We start from the raw sequence: 16,228 nt of genomic DNA, 5'->3' as shown, positions 1-16,228 counted from the left end.
TCAACAGGCTAGGAGTTCTTGACTTATTAGCCCCTTTGCATTCCGCAGAACACTTGGAGGGAGGAAGATGTGCATCCATATGTAAAGGTGCCAAGGAAATCCAGGAGCTCTATCAACTCTTTCTTAAGAGTAAGCTGTCAATTACTGATGGTGGGACATTTCTCTTGAACCAATGCCTAGCAGAATTTTGTCACTGTCACTCTGGATGAGCCACATGCTCAAATGAGTGTTGTCACATCTGAGTCCTCAGGGAGAGCACAGGAGCAGGTAAACGACACATCAGTTCCTTTCTTTAGCTTTCATTTCCAGTGACATCACATTTTCTGGTTCAGTGCCACAAACCAACATCAGAGTTTTCTTTCTAGGAAATTATAAAAAAGAAATAAAACAGAAATTATGGTATAATTGCTTTCTATTACATCTTGATTTCTGAATGGATTTTTAAAAAACACATAACCACCATTTGAAACAAAAAAAAAAAAAAAATGAAGCAGTTAAAGGTTTGCAAGACACTCTCTTGTGAGAGAATTTCCTTCAATTTTGGAACATATAGAATGATCTTCTTATGACCTAATGCTGACTGTGTCAAAGAAAAGAAAGAAAGAAAGAAAGAAGGAAAGAAAGAAAGAAGGAAAGAAAGAAAGAAAGAAAGAAAGAAAGAAAGAAAGAAAGAGGAATCCTCAATGCTGACTACCATTTAGAGAAAAAGAGAGGCACCTACTGGCCATGGACTGCAAAAAACAGAATCCAATTCTAGCCACTTGTCTATAGAATTCTAATTCCAGGCGTAACTTCCTCCATTCTAAAAAAGTCTTTTCACCCAGTAGAACTGACTTTAGTTATGAAGACTCCATTCCTTACACTTTCTCCTCTGAGGGGTGCAAAATCCTCTGAGGTCCACAAAGGTTATGTCTTCTGAAGCACAGACAGCTGAAAGTGAACAAAAAGATGACTTTGTGTCTTTTGTCTCAAGCTTTCTATAAATAAAGATCTCTGGAGAAGGAGGAGTCTGTGTTTTGTCCCCTTTGGAGCTATCCACAACAAACCTTGATGTGTCTCAGCCCACCGGAAAAATTGAATCAGGGTTCACCTGAAAGAGGGAGTGGGGATTGAAAGTAGAATACAGAGACATGAGAAATAATGAATCAAGTCAGGAAATTTCTGATCAAGATTCTCTTTAATGCAGAGAAGTAAGACTTTATATATCAAGGATCTATTCTGATGTCTCTCTCCCTAGCTCCCAAGGCAAGAAGAACACAATAGCCTGAATAGCTCCCTGTAAGAACTTCCTATTACTAAGTAGCTCTCTGAAAGAATTTCCTTCACCCCCTAGGTGTTTCTCAGTAGGGACTTCCCTACTTCTTTCCCAGGTAAATAGTCCAAGGATGGCCTGGAACGCAAAGACCTCCTCTTGCTGAGCTCAGCAACTGGAAGGTCACAGCATGCAGCCTAAGCACGGGATTTCTGACATGGCAGAATTTACCACGGCTTCCCACAAAACCTCACGCCTTTTTTATCATTAAATATTTGAAACACATAGTGAAACTGAGAAAACCAACCCTGTGCTAGGAATGCTGTGAAATAGCATCTGATCCCACAGAACAGATTCGCCACCTGCTGCCCTGCCTGCTGATATCAGCAACAATGAGCTTGGTAAATGCACTGATATGATTATCCTTTGATCTGTGTCTCCAAGAGTTCAGAGAACCTCTTCCACAATGGAATATGCCATTTGGTGTAACACAAATACTTGTTCCACAAAAATCACTCTAATTGGTGCAGTACAACCTAGTTCTTGTTCCTATTGGAGCAAGATCTGTGTTTTTGAAGAGGCATAGCCCAGCAGCCCAGGGCCTCTTGACTCAGCAGCCTCTCAGTGTTCTTCAGGACACCTGGAGGGAGGAAGATGTGCATCTGAATGTAGGGCTGTCAAGGAAATTCTACAGCTCTAGCAATGCTTTCTTAAGACTAAGCTGTTAAATACTAGTGTTAGGTCCTTCATCCTGAGTTCATGGTCAGCAGAAAGTTGTCACTGTCATTTGGATGAGGAACATGCTCATATGAATGCTACTATGTCTGAGTCCTCAGGGAGAGCACAGGAACAGGTAAAGGACTTTCGCTTATTGTAGTGACAGACACTTGTGATCTGTGCCTTTGTGGGAAATCAAGTGATCTCAAGGTGACCTACAGATTTTGTAATTGAATTTGATGTTGGAAGAGGGGATTGTGATTATTGGATAAACTTGGCTCCCTGTGTGATTGCATAACATCGTTCAGATATGGCATCCAGTATTCTTTCCTTGGTTTTTACTTTTAATGTAATTTTCACCCCTTTTAAGTATACATAATAAAAATGTTATGAAGTGCTTCCATATATGACCTTTCCCATAAAAAGTGTGTTCTAATATTGCATTTTGCACCATAGATTTAGTAACATTCTTTTATTCAATAGAATTTTGGAGCCAAGAGATAGGAATGGAAGGACTGAGACAGGAGCATGTGGTGAGGAGAGCAAATGCTGAGCTATCTATCCTGCACATGTAACCAGACTTTGTTTAAGACGAACGCAGTCCACACAGGAATATCTGGTGCATGTGAGAAGGGCCCTAAGGGTCATGGAGCATCTCACAGCTGCCCACGAAGACATGGCTGTGTACAGTAACACATGCAAACTGGAAACAGCCAAGTTAGTTAGTCTTCAGGATTGAGAGTGTGAACATGGCAACATCCAGTTGTCTGTGCTGATTCCTGAGTTGCAGTGACCACTACCTAACGATGTATAGCAGGACACAGAAACATAGTAACTAAGGGAGGAAGTCCACTCCAATGATCTGGCCAAATCTGTGAGTGTCAAGCACTTTCCAGGAAGTAGTCTGGCAGAGAGTGAAAGAAGAGGGTACTGACATCCTCCTATGGCTTCTGTAAGCATATCTAAATAGAAGCACCCACACCCACACACGCACATCTCTCTCTCTCTCTCTCTCTCTCTCTCTCTCTCTCTCTCTCTCTCTCTCTCTCTCTCTCTCTCTCTCTCTCTCTCTCCCCCTCCCCCGTGTGTGTGTGTGTGTGTGTGTGTGTGTGTGTGTGTGTGTGTGTGTAGAGAGAGAGAGAGTGTGGAGAGAGAGAGAGGGAGAGATGGCATGCAGAAGCCTTCCATGTTATGAATTTTGAGTTGGGCCATCTTACAGGAGTTGGTTCCTGATAGTTCTATGGATTTCAGGAATCCAACTAAGTTCATCAAGCTTGAGCAGCAAGCCGTTGTAAACATAGGACCCTCTCGTTGGCTCAACAATCATCAGATAAATATTTAATATGCAAAGATGATTAAATTAACCTTTAATAACATTTATACTACAGTAAATGAATGTAAGAACTTGAATAACTCCATTTTAGGACTTCAAATATAACAAGAATTTAAAATATTTTTAAATATTTTAATTTAGAAAAATTTGCATAATACCTTATGTTGTGACTTAAATGTTTATGTAAATAATTTAAATAAAACAAAAAATTAAGTGTAAAATGAATTTCTGTAACTATAACAGGAAACTTTCACAGAAAAATTTTGTCTTTATAATAGAAGTGTAAATTTCAAACAAAGACTGTATATCTATGGTTGAATTTTTAATTCCCATTCAAATTAGAAATGAAAACCTTTAAAAGCAGTTTTTGGGAGTAGTGAAAAAAGAAGCAATAATGAAAATTAAAATTATTTTTAAAATGCCCAGACACAAGCAGAAAATGAGTTAAAGAAAGTGAAAAATAATGGAAAGTAAGGGGAAGGCATTCAGAAAGTGGGAACTAGTGTTCCCCTTATTTAAGACACATGCACACAGAATGGGCCTCAGAGAACCTAGAGTGGAAGGTTCAGGACCACACAGCCCAGAGGACCAGCAGCAGCTGCAGCATCCACAATGGCTAGGCCCTGTGCTTTCCTGATGGCCTTGGTGGTGATGAGCTACTGGTCAACCTGCTCTCTGGGATGTGACCTGCTTCAGACACATAACCTCAGGAACAGGAGAGCCTTGACACTCCTGGCACAGATGAGGAGACTCTCCCCTCTCTCCTGCCTGCAGGACAGAAAGGACTTTGGATTCCCTCTGGAGAAGGTGGATGCCCAGCAGGTCCAGAAGACTCACGCCATCCCTGTCCTGCATGAGCTGACCCAGCAGCTCCTGACCCTCTTCAGCTCAGTGGCCTCATCTGCTGCTTGGGAGGCAAGCCTCCTAGACACGCTCTGCACTGGCCTCCACCAGCAGCTCAGGAATCTGCAAGCCTGTCTGATGCAGCAGGTGGAGGTGCAGGAACCTCCCCTGAGGCAGGAGGACTCCCTGGGGGCTGTGAGGAAATACTTCCAGAGGATCACTGTCTACCTGAGAGAGAAGAAACACAGCCCCTGTGCCTGGGAGGTGGTGAGAGCAGAAGTCAGGAGAGCCCTGTCTTCCTCAGCCAACTGGATGGCAAGACTGAGAGAGGAGGAGGACTGAGTCCTGAGACAAAGTGCAGAGGACTCTGCTGGACTAGGACTCTCTATCTCACTTCATAGGTCTCCTTTAAAAACTCATTCATTGTGGTATAAATATGATCAACAAGCCTAGATGTTTCAGTGAAACAGAAAATTATACCTGTATGTAAAAACATTTATTTTAATGTCTACTTGGTTATTTATTTATTTATGTTACTATTAATTTTATTTCTTATATTTGTGTTAAATATTGCTGTCTTATTTTTCTGTTAATGTACCAAATTGAATACTTTTGTAATTAAATAGTATTCAAATAAAATTGCTTTATAAAAACTTTTAATTAGTTAATTTGGTATCTTTTCAAAATTTTTCAATGTTTTTAGCATTATACTTAGCACCATAAAAATTACCAAAATGAACAGTATCCAAAACTCAGACTGGATACTCATGAACACTGTACCGAGGTTAGCCAAACCCTAAAGCATTCCTCTGCTTCTCTCCAGTGTACAGGATGCTTCTGGAGGGACAGCCAGCATGCTGTGCAGCATAAAGCCAGAGAATCTTGTTTCTGTCACATTGTGTCTTTGTCCTCTTTGGCCTAATAGTCACCAGGTTCATCTTCTGCTTGACCTCCCTGACCCCTGGTACCTATCATCTACATTCAACTTCCATGAGTGTAACTGTTTTGGATTCTAAATATGAGTTGACATCATGTAGAGCTATGCAAAATACACCAAGAAAAATGTCTAGTCTTCCTTTACAGCACAGACAACTACAGCAAGAACAACTTGGGAATCAACCCCATTCATAATAGTTGCAAGATCCAGCCCTTGGAATAAATCCCACCAGGGAAGTGAAATCCCTCTATAATTAAAGTTTTCAGGTACCACCACTGCTCTTCCCCTGGTTCTCCACTTATTATCCTTGTCCTACTCTTCTTCATCATAATCATTTTCCTCCTCACTGAGATCCTCTTAGTCCTCTTCTTTCTCTCCTCCTTCTTCCCCTCTTCTTCTTTCTTATCCACCATCTCCTCCTCCTCCTTTTTGCTCCATTTTTCAAGTTATGCTTGGCACAGCTCCATCTCTCAGAGAGTGAGTGACCTCTCTACGGGGCCCCATCCCTGATAATAACTGAACCTCTCTCTTCCAGCATCAGTCAGGTGCCATAGTTCCACAGCTGGGGGTGGGGGGAGATTGCCTCCATTTTCCAAAAATGGATTTTGTCTGGATTGGTCTTGTTCATTCAGACATAGCCATTCTCAGTTCATCTGTGCAACTACCCTGTTGTGTCCAAGAGCATGGCTTTGCTGTAGTCACACACACCTCTGGTGCTCACAGTTTTTTTACGCCCTCTTCTGCAATGATCCTTGATGTGAAGAAATCAGCCTTTTATTGTCTGTCAAGTGACCAGTTGGGGTCTATGTGTTTATTGTCATGGACACAAGTGGGTTCTGTGGTAATGGTTGGCATGTGCAGTCACGCTGTATTAGATGCATAGCTGTAATTTGAACTCAGGCATTGTGATACATCGAATATAACACTGCTTATATTCTTTGGCATCTTCATGGTTCCATGCGTATTTTAAAACTGACACTTCTAAATTAACACCATTCAAAATTTAACCTAAAGATCACTTGAAAATACAGTCACTATTTTTAACCTTATTTTACTTAATGATAATATATTTTGTCTATTTCATCTTAGGAGCTAAAATGGTTGCTATAACTTTGTTGTTTGGATGACACATCTGTTCCTTTCTTTAGCTTTCATTTCCAATGACATCACATTTTCTGGTTCGGTGCCACAAATCAACATCAGAGTTCTCTTTCTAGGAAAGTAGAAAAGAGAAATAAAGCAGAAGTGGGGACTTCTACCATCAAGGGAAGATGAAAGAGTAAGTGGAAAAGTACAGATGACTGAAACACTGAAAGCACTTGCTGTCTGTCAGACCTGCCTGAGCATCTCTGCTTTAGACACATGGGCACTGAAGATTAATTCTGAATTTGGTGTTCAATAAGAAATTGATGGCTATCAAATACTTTATACAGGCATCAGTGTCCTACACAGAAAGTGGAATCACAGATAAACTTGTATATTATCATGATGTACTGCATAAGAGCAGGGCATGCTATATAGAATTATGTACATATGTGTGCACAGACAGCTTTTCTTCTGATATAATCCTCCTACCATCCTGCTTTCCCATGAACCCCTTTCTTTCTCACAGCACTTGTTTCCTGACCCCTGATGCAGAAAGCCCCAGTGTGTGCTCCTCATTCACTCCCCATTAAAGACTTCTGCTCAATGTTCAACTGATGTCCATTTCATCCCAGTACCTGCCTGAAAAATTATTTTTCTGAAAATGTATAACCAAAAATGTTTACACTAAAAGGAAGTAGTTCAAGATTTTTAAGAAATGTTCATGTGAGATAATTTTCTCCTAGTTTTGGAACCTAGAGAATATAATACCAATACCAATGACAATGCTGGCTGTTGAGAGAGAGAGAGAGAGAGAGAGAGAGAGAGAGAGAGAGAGAGAGAGAGAGGAATAAAATGGAGAGAGAAAGAAAAATTAAGAAGGAAGAAAAGATAAAAGGAAAAAATAAGAAAAAAATGAATGGGAGGATGGAATCTTCAATGCTGACAAACATACATACATACATACACGGCCGGACTTTATTTCAGACACAGCCAGTCCACACAAGAACATCTAGTCCATATGAGAAGGGTCCGAAGAATTAGGGAGCATCACCCAGCTGTCTGTGAAGATATAGCTGTGTACTGTAAAACATGTAAACTGGAAACAGCCAATTTGTCAGTCTTTAAGACTGAGAGGGTGAACATGGCAACATTCAGTTCTCTGTGCTGATTCCTGAGTTGCTGTGATCAGTACCAAATGATGTAGAGCAGGGCACATAAATGAAGTAACTAAGGTAGGCAGTGACCTCAATTATCAGGCCTAATGCCTAGCCAAATCTGTGTCCTTCAAGGCCAGTGCCATGTATTATAAAGATGGCATCAAGCAGAGTGGTAGAGGAATGAACCTGAGACCCACCTCTGGCTTCCACATGCACATGCACAGGCAATGACGTCTAAATGCACACGCGCGCACACACACACACACACACACACACACACACACACACACAGAGAGAGAGAGAGAGAGAGAGAGAGAGAGAGAGGGAGGGAGAGAGAGAGAGAGACAGAGAGAGAGACAGAGACAGAGACAGAGAGACAGAGACAGAGCATGCATAACGTTATGAAGTTGTAATCAGGGACCACTTACAGTTTTTGAATCCTTACTGTAAACATGGGCTCCATGAATCAAACTCAGCCATCAAGCTTGAGCAGCAAGCCATTTTACAAATAGCTGCTTCTTCTTGACCTAACAATCATTAGTTTAACAGATAATACACACCATGATGAAATTAACCAATTATATACACTTATACCACAGAGAATGAAAGCAAGAACTTGATGAACTCAGTCTTAGGTCTTCAAATATTGGAAAAATTTAAACTATAGCACTATTTTTTGAAAAAAATTTTTGGGGGCGTTCCAAGATGGCGGCACCTATCTCACACTGTATCTGATCTACTGCACGGAGACCAGGGACCAGATTGGGAGCCACAGACTGCAAGAACTGGAGAACACTAGGTGAGTGGGGTCCTCCACTGTGCAGACCAGTGGCGGGCTTGCCCTGGGCCAAACAACAGCCCACAGAGGACCCGAATGCACTCTCCAGACTTTGGAATGGAACCTACCTGCAGACTGCAGCCGGCCTCTAAAGGCCAGGTGCAGTGCCTGCCATGGTGGAACACCAGAGCCCCTGGCCTGGGAAAGTCTCAGGGAAACAAGTGAATCTGTCCTCGGACACCCCCACCTGCCCCATTCCAGTCCATAGGGAGGCCCAGAGGCCGCTGAGAAGCCCACGGTACCCAGAAACAGCATTGCTGTCTGGGCGTGTCCAACTGGAGCCAGGCAGCCCAGAAACAGTGTGCACAGTTTGGGCAGGTCCAGCCGGAGCCAGGCAGCCAGCCTCAGTGGACCGAGCCTGCAAAATTGGGCTGATAGAACCCAGACAGGACAGTCCCCATGGCCCTTCAGGGACTCCCACACTCATGGGAGAAGCTGGACTGCCCTGAGGGTCTGGAAGGGAGTCTGAATTGTGGCCACCGCTCAGCGGAACTGAGCTGCCAAAGGTGCACAATCTAGACTGGTCGGCCGTCTAGATTGATACGGACAGGAACCTGTCATGGGCCACAGCAGTCAGGGCCTAAAAAATTGGGCAGATAAAGCCACAATCCCTATAGCCCGGCAAGGACTCCCACACTTATGGGTGAAACTGGACTGCCTTGGTTGTCTGGAGGGTACGCTGAGTTGTGACTGTGGCTTCTTGGGACTGAGCCACCAAGGGTTCACAGTCTAGACTGGTCTGCTCCCTAGAATGCTCCAGGCAGGAACCTATCTGTCGACCAGGGCAGTCCAGGTCAGGACAATTAGACAGACAAAGCCACACTCCTCACATCCCAGCAGGGATTCCTCACGCTTATGGAAGAAGCTGTTTTGCCCTGGGTGTCTGGAGGGGAGTCTGAGTTGTGGCTGAAGCTTGGTGGGACTGAGCCACCAACAGTGCACAATCTAGACTGGTCCACTTTCTAGACTGATCCGGGAAGAAACTTGTCTGTGGACCAGGGCAGTCCGGGCCTGGACAATTGGGCAGATAAAGCCACAGTCCCCACAGCCCAGCAGGGTCTCCTATGCGCTTGGGAGAGGCTGGAATGCCCAGAGGGGTTGATACAGAAAATTAAACAGCGGCTCTCAACATAGCTAGCCTGAATCCCCTCAGTAGCATGAAGGGAATCAGGCAGAAGCCTACCTCTGCTGACCCAGTCAGGAGCTTAAGGTGTAGAACAAATTCTCCTGGAGCAGAAACCAGGTCACCTGCCTGTTACAGAGAAGAGCTCCCTGTTCCCCACAGGCAAGGGAACATGACCTATAATCCCTCACCAACTATCCACTCTCAACGGCCAGTGAATAACATGAGAAGCTACCACCCAACACCCAGAGATAGCAAGATGATTAAAGGAATGCATAAGAATGCAAACAACAAAAACCAAAACAACTCATCATCCCCAGATCCCAGTTATTGCAAAGAAAGTAACCCTGAGAACTCAAACACAATTGAAATACAAGAAAATGACCTTAAATCCTTAGTAATGAATATGATAATGGAGAAAACTAATAAAACCCATAATCAAATGCAGGAAGATGCAGCAAAACAGGCAGAAGACATAAAAGAGGCCTATAGAGAGGCACTGGAAAAATTTCAGGAAAATACCAACAGCAAGATGAAGGAATGAAATAAAAACAGTTCAAGATCTGAAGATGAAAATGCAAACAGTGTTAAAAGCACAGACAGAAGAAAAGCGGGAATGAGAGACCGTAGAGAAGAAAGTATGCAACATAGAAGTGGGCTTCTCTAATGGAATCCAAGAAATGGAGGAACAAATCTCAAGACTAGAAGATACAATTGTAGAACTTGAAGCAACCATCAAAGACAATGCTAAATCTGAAAATATTCCTGACACAAAATATCCAAGAAATCAAGGACACCGTGAAAAGGCGAAAACTGAGAATAATAGGCATTGAGGAAAGAAAAGAGACCCGACTCCAAGGCCCAGAAAATATACTCAAGAAAATCATAGAAGAAAATTTCCCCAATATAAAGAAAATGCATATAAACATACAAGAGACCTACAGAACACCAAATAGAATAGACCAGAAAAGAAACTCTTCCAGCCACATAATAATAAAAACACAAATTATACAAAACAAAGAAAAAAATATTAAAAGCAGCAAGAGAAAAAGGCAAAGTAACATACAATGGCAAACCTATCAGAATTATACCCGACTTCTCAGCAGAAACCATAAAAGCCAGAAAGGCCTGGACAGAGATTCTGCAAACCCTAAGAGACCACAGATGCCAGGCCAGACTACTATACCCAGCAAAACTATCAATAACCATTGACGGAGAAAACAAAATATTCCATGACAAAAAAAATTCAAACAGTACCTATCCACAAATCCGGCTTTACAGAAGTTACTAGACAGAAAACTACACCCCAAAGGGACAAGCCACAACTAAACTACATAGGAAATAGATAACTACACCATCACAAAAACACAACCACACAAACTCTCTACTATAACCAACATCAAAAATTAAGAGACTTAACAGTCACTTGTCATTAATATCTCTCAACATCAATGGTCTCAACTCTCCAATAAAAAGACACAAATTAACTGAACGGATACATAAACAAGATCCATCATTCTTCTGCATTCTAGAAACACATCTCACCCACAAGGACAGACATTATCCCAAAGTAAAAGGTTGGAAAAAAATATACCAAGCAAATGGTCACAAGACGAAAGCAGGTGCAGCCATCTTAATATTTAATAAAATAGAGTTTTAACCAAAATTGACCAAAAGGGATGAGGAAGGACGCTTCATACTCATCAAAGGTAAAATTCAACTGAGAGGACATCACAATTCTAAACATCTATGCTCCAAATAAAAGAGCACCCACATTTGTAAAAGAAGTATTAAAAAAGCTTAAACCACAGATTGATCCCCAACATTACTAGTGGGAAATTTCAACACCCCACTTTCACTGAAGGATAGGTCAGTGAAACAGAAACTAGGCCGAGAAATAACATCATCAACCAACACCATAAATCAAATGGATCTAACAGATATTTATAGAACTTTTCACCCAAACACAAAGGAGTATAAACTTCTTCTCAGCACCCCATGGAACCTCTCCAAAATTGATCACATAGTAGGTCACAAAGCAAGCCTCAGTAGATACAAGAAGATTGAAATAATACCTTGTATCCTATCAGATCACCATGTTATAAGGCTAGACTTCAACCACAAGAGAAATAACAAAAAGCCTACACACACATGGAAACTAAACAACTCTCTACTTAATGAGACCTGGGTCAGGGAAGAAATAAAGAAAGAAATTAAAGACTTCCTGAAATTCAATGATAATGATGGAACAACATACCTAATTTTGTGGGACACATTGAAAGTGGTGCCAAGAGAAAAATTCATAGCACTAAGTGCCTTTAAAAAGAAATTGGAAACATCCCACATAAGCAACCTAAAAACACATCTGGAAGCCCTAGAAAAAAGAAGAAGCAGAAACCCAAAGAGGAGTAGACGTCTGGAAATATTCAAACTCAGGGCTGAAATCAATAAATTAGAAACAAAAAGAACAATTCAAAGAATCAACAAAACAAGGAGTTGGTTCTTTGAGAAAATCAACAAGATAGACAAACCGTTAGCCAAACTAATTAAAAGGCAGAGAGACACTATCCAAACCAACAAAATCAGAAATAAAAAGGGAGATATAACAACAGACACTGAAGAAATACAAAGAGTCATAAGATCCTACTTTAAAGGCATATATGCCACAAAATTTGAAAATCTAAAGGAATGGACGATTTTCTTGATCAATTCCACTTGCAAAAATTGAATCAAGATCAGATAAACAAATTAAATAATCCTATTTCTCCTATAGAAATAGAAGCAATCATTGATAGTCTCCCAATCAAAAAAAGCCCAGGCCAGATGGTTTCAGTGCAGAATTCTACCAGACCTTCAAAGAAGAGCTAATACTAATACTCTTCAAGCTACTCCAAAAGATAGAAACAGATGGAACATTACCAAATTCATTCTATGAGGCCACAGTTATGTTGATACCTAAACCCCACAAAGACCCAACAAAAAAAGAGAATTTCAGACCAATCTTTCTTATGAACATTGACACAAAAATGCTCAAAAAATACTTGTAAAACAAATACAAGAACATATCAAAGATATCATTCACCATGACCAGGTAGGCTACATTCCAAGCATGCAGGGATGGTTTAATATACAGAAATCCATCGATGTAATCCATCATATAAACAAACTGAAAGAAAAAAACCACATGATCATCTCCTTAGATGGGAGAAAAAGCATTTGACAAAATCCAATTCCCATTCATGTTTGAAGTGTTGGAGAGATTGGGGATACAAGGCACATACCTAAACATAATGAAGGCTATATACAGCAAACCAATAGCCAACATCAAATTAAATAGAGAGATACTCAAGGAAATTTCTCTAAAATGGGGAACCAGACAAGGCTACCCACTATCTCCATATCTCTTCAATATACTTCTTGAAGTGCTAGCCAGAGCAATAAGATATCAAAAGGAGATCAAGGGGATCCAAATGGGAAAGTATGAAGCAAATTATCTCTATTTGCAGATAATATAATAGTGTACATAAGTGACCCCCCAAATTCTACCAGAGGACTCCTAATGCTGATAAACACCTTCAACAATTTGCATGGATAAAAAAGTCAGTAGCCTTCCTATATACAAAGGACAAACATGCAAAGGAAGAAATTAAGAAAACTACATCCTTCAAGATAGCCACAAGCAATATAAAATATCTAGTAGTAACTCTAACCAAGCAAATGAAGGACTTGTTTGAAAACAACTTGAAATATTTGAAGAAAGAGAATGAACATGACATCAGAAGATGGAGTGGTCTCTTTTGTTTGTGGATCAGGAGAATTAACATAATAAAAAATGGCCATCTTACCAAAAGCAATGTATAGATTCAATGTAAGGGGAAAATGGGAGGGAGGGAAGACTGGGAGGATACAAGGGGTGGGATAACCATTGAGATGTAACAAAAATAAATTAATAAAAAATAAATTAAAAAAATAAAATTTATATTTCAATATTTATTAAAAAAGTAATCCTTACCATAATACCTACACAATATTTTAAAGACATTGAAAGTTCAATTCTCAACTTCATATGAAAAAACAAAAATTCCAGAATAGCAAAAGCAATCCTATAGAGTAAAAGATCCTCTGGAGGAATTTCCATACCCAATCTCAAGCTGTAGTATAGAGCAACAGTAATTAAAACAGCATGATACTGGCACAGCAATAGGCTGGTTGATCAATGGAATCGAATTGAAGACCCAAACATGAATGCACACACATATGGTCACTTGATTTTTGATAAGGAAGCCAAATCATGGAAAAAGGATAGCATATTCAACAAATGGTGCTGGTCTAACTGGATGTCTACATGTAGAAAAATGCAATTGGACTCATATTTGTCACCATGCACAAAACTCAACTCCAAGTGGATTAAAGACCTTAACATAAAACCAGAGACACTAAATTGGTTAGAAGAAAAAGTGAGGAAGAGCCTGGAACACATTGCCACAGGAGACAACTTCCTGAACAGAACACCAACAGCCCAGGCCTTAAGACCAACAATTAATAAATGGGACCTCATGAGGCTGAGAAGCTTCGGTAAAGCAGGAGACACTGTCAACAGAACAAAGCAACAGCCTACAGACTGGGAAAAGATCTTCACCAACCCTGCATCTGACAAAGGTCTAATACCCAAAATATATAAAGAACTCAAGAAATTAACCACCACCAAACCAAATAACCCAATTGAGAAATGGGGCTCAGAACTAAAAAGTATTCTCAACAGAGGAATATCAAACGGCTGAGAAACACTTAAATAAATACTCAACGTCTTTAGTCATCAGAGAAATGCAAATCAAAATGATACTGAGATTCCATCTTACACCCATTAGAATGGCTACTATCAAAAATTCAAGTGACACCACATGCTGGTGAGAATGTGGAGAAAGAGGAAAACTCCTTCATTGCTGGTGGGAATGCAAGCTTGTACAACCACTTTGGAAATCTATCTGGTGCTATCTCAGAAAACTGGGAATAGGGCTTCCTCAAGAGCCAGCTATTCCACTCCTTGGAATATACCCAGAAGATGCTCCCACACACAACAAGGACATATGCTCAACCATGTTCATAGCAGCCTTATTCATAACAGCCAGAACCTGGAAACAACCTAAGTGTCCCTCAGTAGAAGAATGGATAAAGAAACTGTGGTACATTTACACTATGGAATACTACTCAGCTATTAAAAACAAGGAAATCCTGAAATTTGTGGACAAACGGATGATACTAGAGATGATCATAATGAGTGAGTTAACCCAGAAGCAGAAAGACTCACATGGTATATACTCACTTATATTTAGGCACTATCCCAAACGACGTGTCCCATGAAAGTCTTAACTTACCAGGAGATTGGGATAGATGTGAGGACATCCTACTGAGAGTCTAGGTAAGAGAAATATAGGAGATAGGGAAATAGAAGGACCCAGAGAGTCCTAGAAACCTACAAGAAGAACATCATGATGGGTGGATCAGGGCTCAGGGGGGTCTGCTCAAACTATTGCACTAACCAAGGAATATACAATAGTAAACATCGAACCCCTACTCTGATCTACCCAATGAACAGGACATTCACCACGGTAATGTGGAGAGCAGGGACTGACTTTGACATGAACTCTGGTGCTCTATATTTGACCACCTCCCCTTGGTGGGGAGGCCTGGTGGCACTCAAAGAAAGAACAAACAGGCTACCAAGATGAGACTTGAGAGCCTATGCCCATATAGTAGGAGAGGAGGCCGCCCTCGGTCGTAGACCTAGTGGAGGGGAATAGGGTGAAAGTAGGAGGGAGGGAGGAATGGGAGGCTACAAGTGATGGGATAACAATTGAGTTGTAATCTGAATAAATTAATAAAATTTTTAAAATTTTAATTTAGAAAAATTGGCATTATATTATGTTATGATTTAAATGTTTATGTAAATAATTTAAATAAAAAATTAAGTGTAAAATCATTTTCAATAACTATAATAGGAAATTTTACAGGAAATTGTGTCTTTATAATAAATGAGAAAATTTTGGACAAAGACTGTATATCTTTGCTGTAATATTTAATGCCAATTCTAAATAGAAAAAGAAAACTTGTAAAAAGAGATTTTAGAAAGGAGCAGTGAAAGAAGGACCAATAACGAAAACTAAAGTGGTTTTTAAAATGCCCAGACACAAAGAGAAAATGAGTTAAAGAAAGTGAAAAAAATGGAAAGTAAGGGGAAGGCATTCAGAAAGTGGAAACAGTGTTCCCCTTATTTAAGACACATGCACACAGGATGGTCCTCAGAGAACCTAGAGGGGAAGGTTCAGGACCACACAGCCCAGAGGACCAGCAGCAGCTGCAGCATCCACAATGGCTAGGCCCTGTGCTTTCCTGATGGCCTTGGTGGTGATGAGTTACTGGTCAACCTGCTCTCTAGGATGTGACCTGCCTCAGACACAGAACCTCAGGAACAGGAGAGCCTTGACACTCCTGGCACAGATGAGGAGACTCTCCCCTCTCTCCTGCCTGCAGGACAGAAAGGACTTTGGATTCCCTCTGGAGAAGGTGGATGCCCAGCAGGTCCAGAAGACTCACGCCATCCCTGTCCTGCATGAGCTGACCCAGCAGCTCCTGACCCTCTTCAGCTCAGTGGCCTCATCTGCTGCTTGGGAGGCAAGCCTCCTAGACACGCTCTGCACTGGCCTCCACCAGCAGCTCAGGGACCTGCAAGCCTGTCTGATGCAGCAGGTGGAGGTGCAGGAACCTCCCCTGAGGCAGGAAGACTCCCTGGGGGCTGTGAGGAAATACTTCCAGAGGATCACTGTCTACCTGAGAGAGAAGAAACACAGCCCCTGTGCCTGGGAGGTGGTGAGAGCAGAAGTCAGGAGAGCCCTGTCTTCCTCAGCCAACTGGATGGCAAGACTGAGAGAGGAGGAGAACTGA

The 16,228-nt window shown here is 41.2% G+C and overlaps 2 protein-coding genes across 2 annotated transcripts; both read left to right on the top strand.

Annotated features, from left to right (window-relative positions):
- Positions 1 to 3,914: 3,914 nt before the first annotated feature.
- Positions 3,915 to 4,487, top strand: LOC127207297 (interferon alpha-13-like). The gene has a single exon (XM_051166678.1). The coding sequence runs from the start codon at positions 3,915 to 3,917 to the stop codon at positions 4,485 to 4,487; it is 573 nt and encodes a 190-aa protein (XP_051022635.1).
- An 11,168-nt stretch (positions 4,488 to 15,655) lies between these two features.
- Positions 15,656 to 16,228, top strand: LOC127207286 (interferon alpha-13-like). Its single transcript, XM_051166666.1, has one exon. The coding sequence runs from the start codon at positions 15,656 to 15,658 to the stop codon at positions 16,226 to 16,228; it is 573 nt and encodes a 190-aa protein (XP_051022623.1).

This window comes from Acomys russatus, chromosome 2 (genome assembly GCF_903995435.1).
Source record: "Acomys russatus chromosome 2, mAcoRus1.1, whole genome shotgun sequence".
Lineage (NCBI taxonomy): Eukaryota > Metazoa > Chordata > Mammalia > Rodentia > Muridae > Acomys > Acomys russatus.
Note: the sequence above shows the minus strand (reverse complement) of the source record. Positions and strands in the feature narration are given on the sequence as shown.

Excerpts from the sequence above, each read along its gene's own strand:
- LOC127207297 (XM_051166678.1), top strand. The coding sequence starts at position 3,915 with ATGGCTAGGCCCTGTGCTTTCCTGATGGCCTTGGTGGTGATGAGCTAC.
- LOC127207286 (XM_051166666.1), top strand. The coding sequence starts at position 15,656 with ATGGCTAGGCCCTGTGCTTTCCTGATGGCCTTGGTGGTGATGAGTTAC.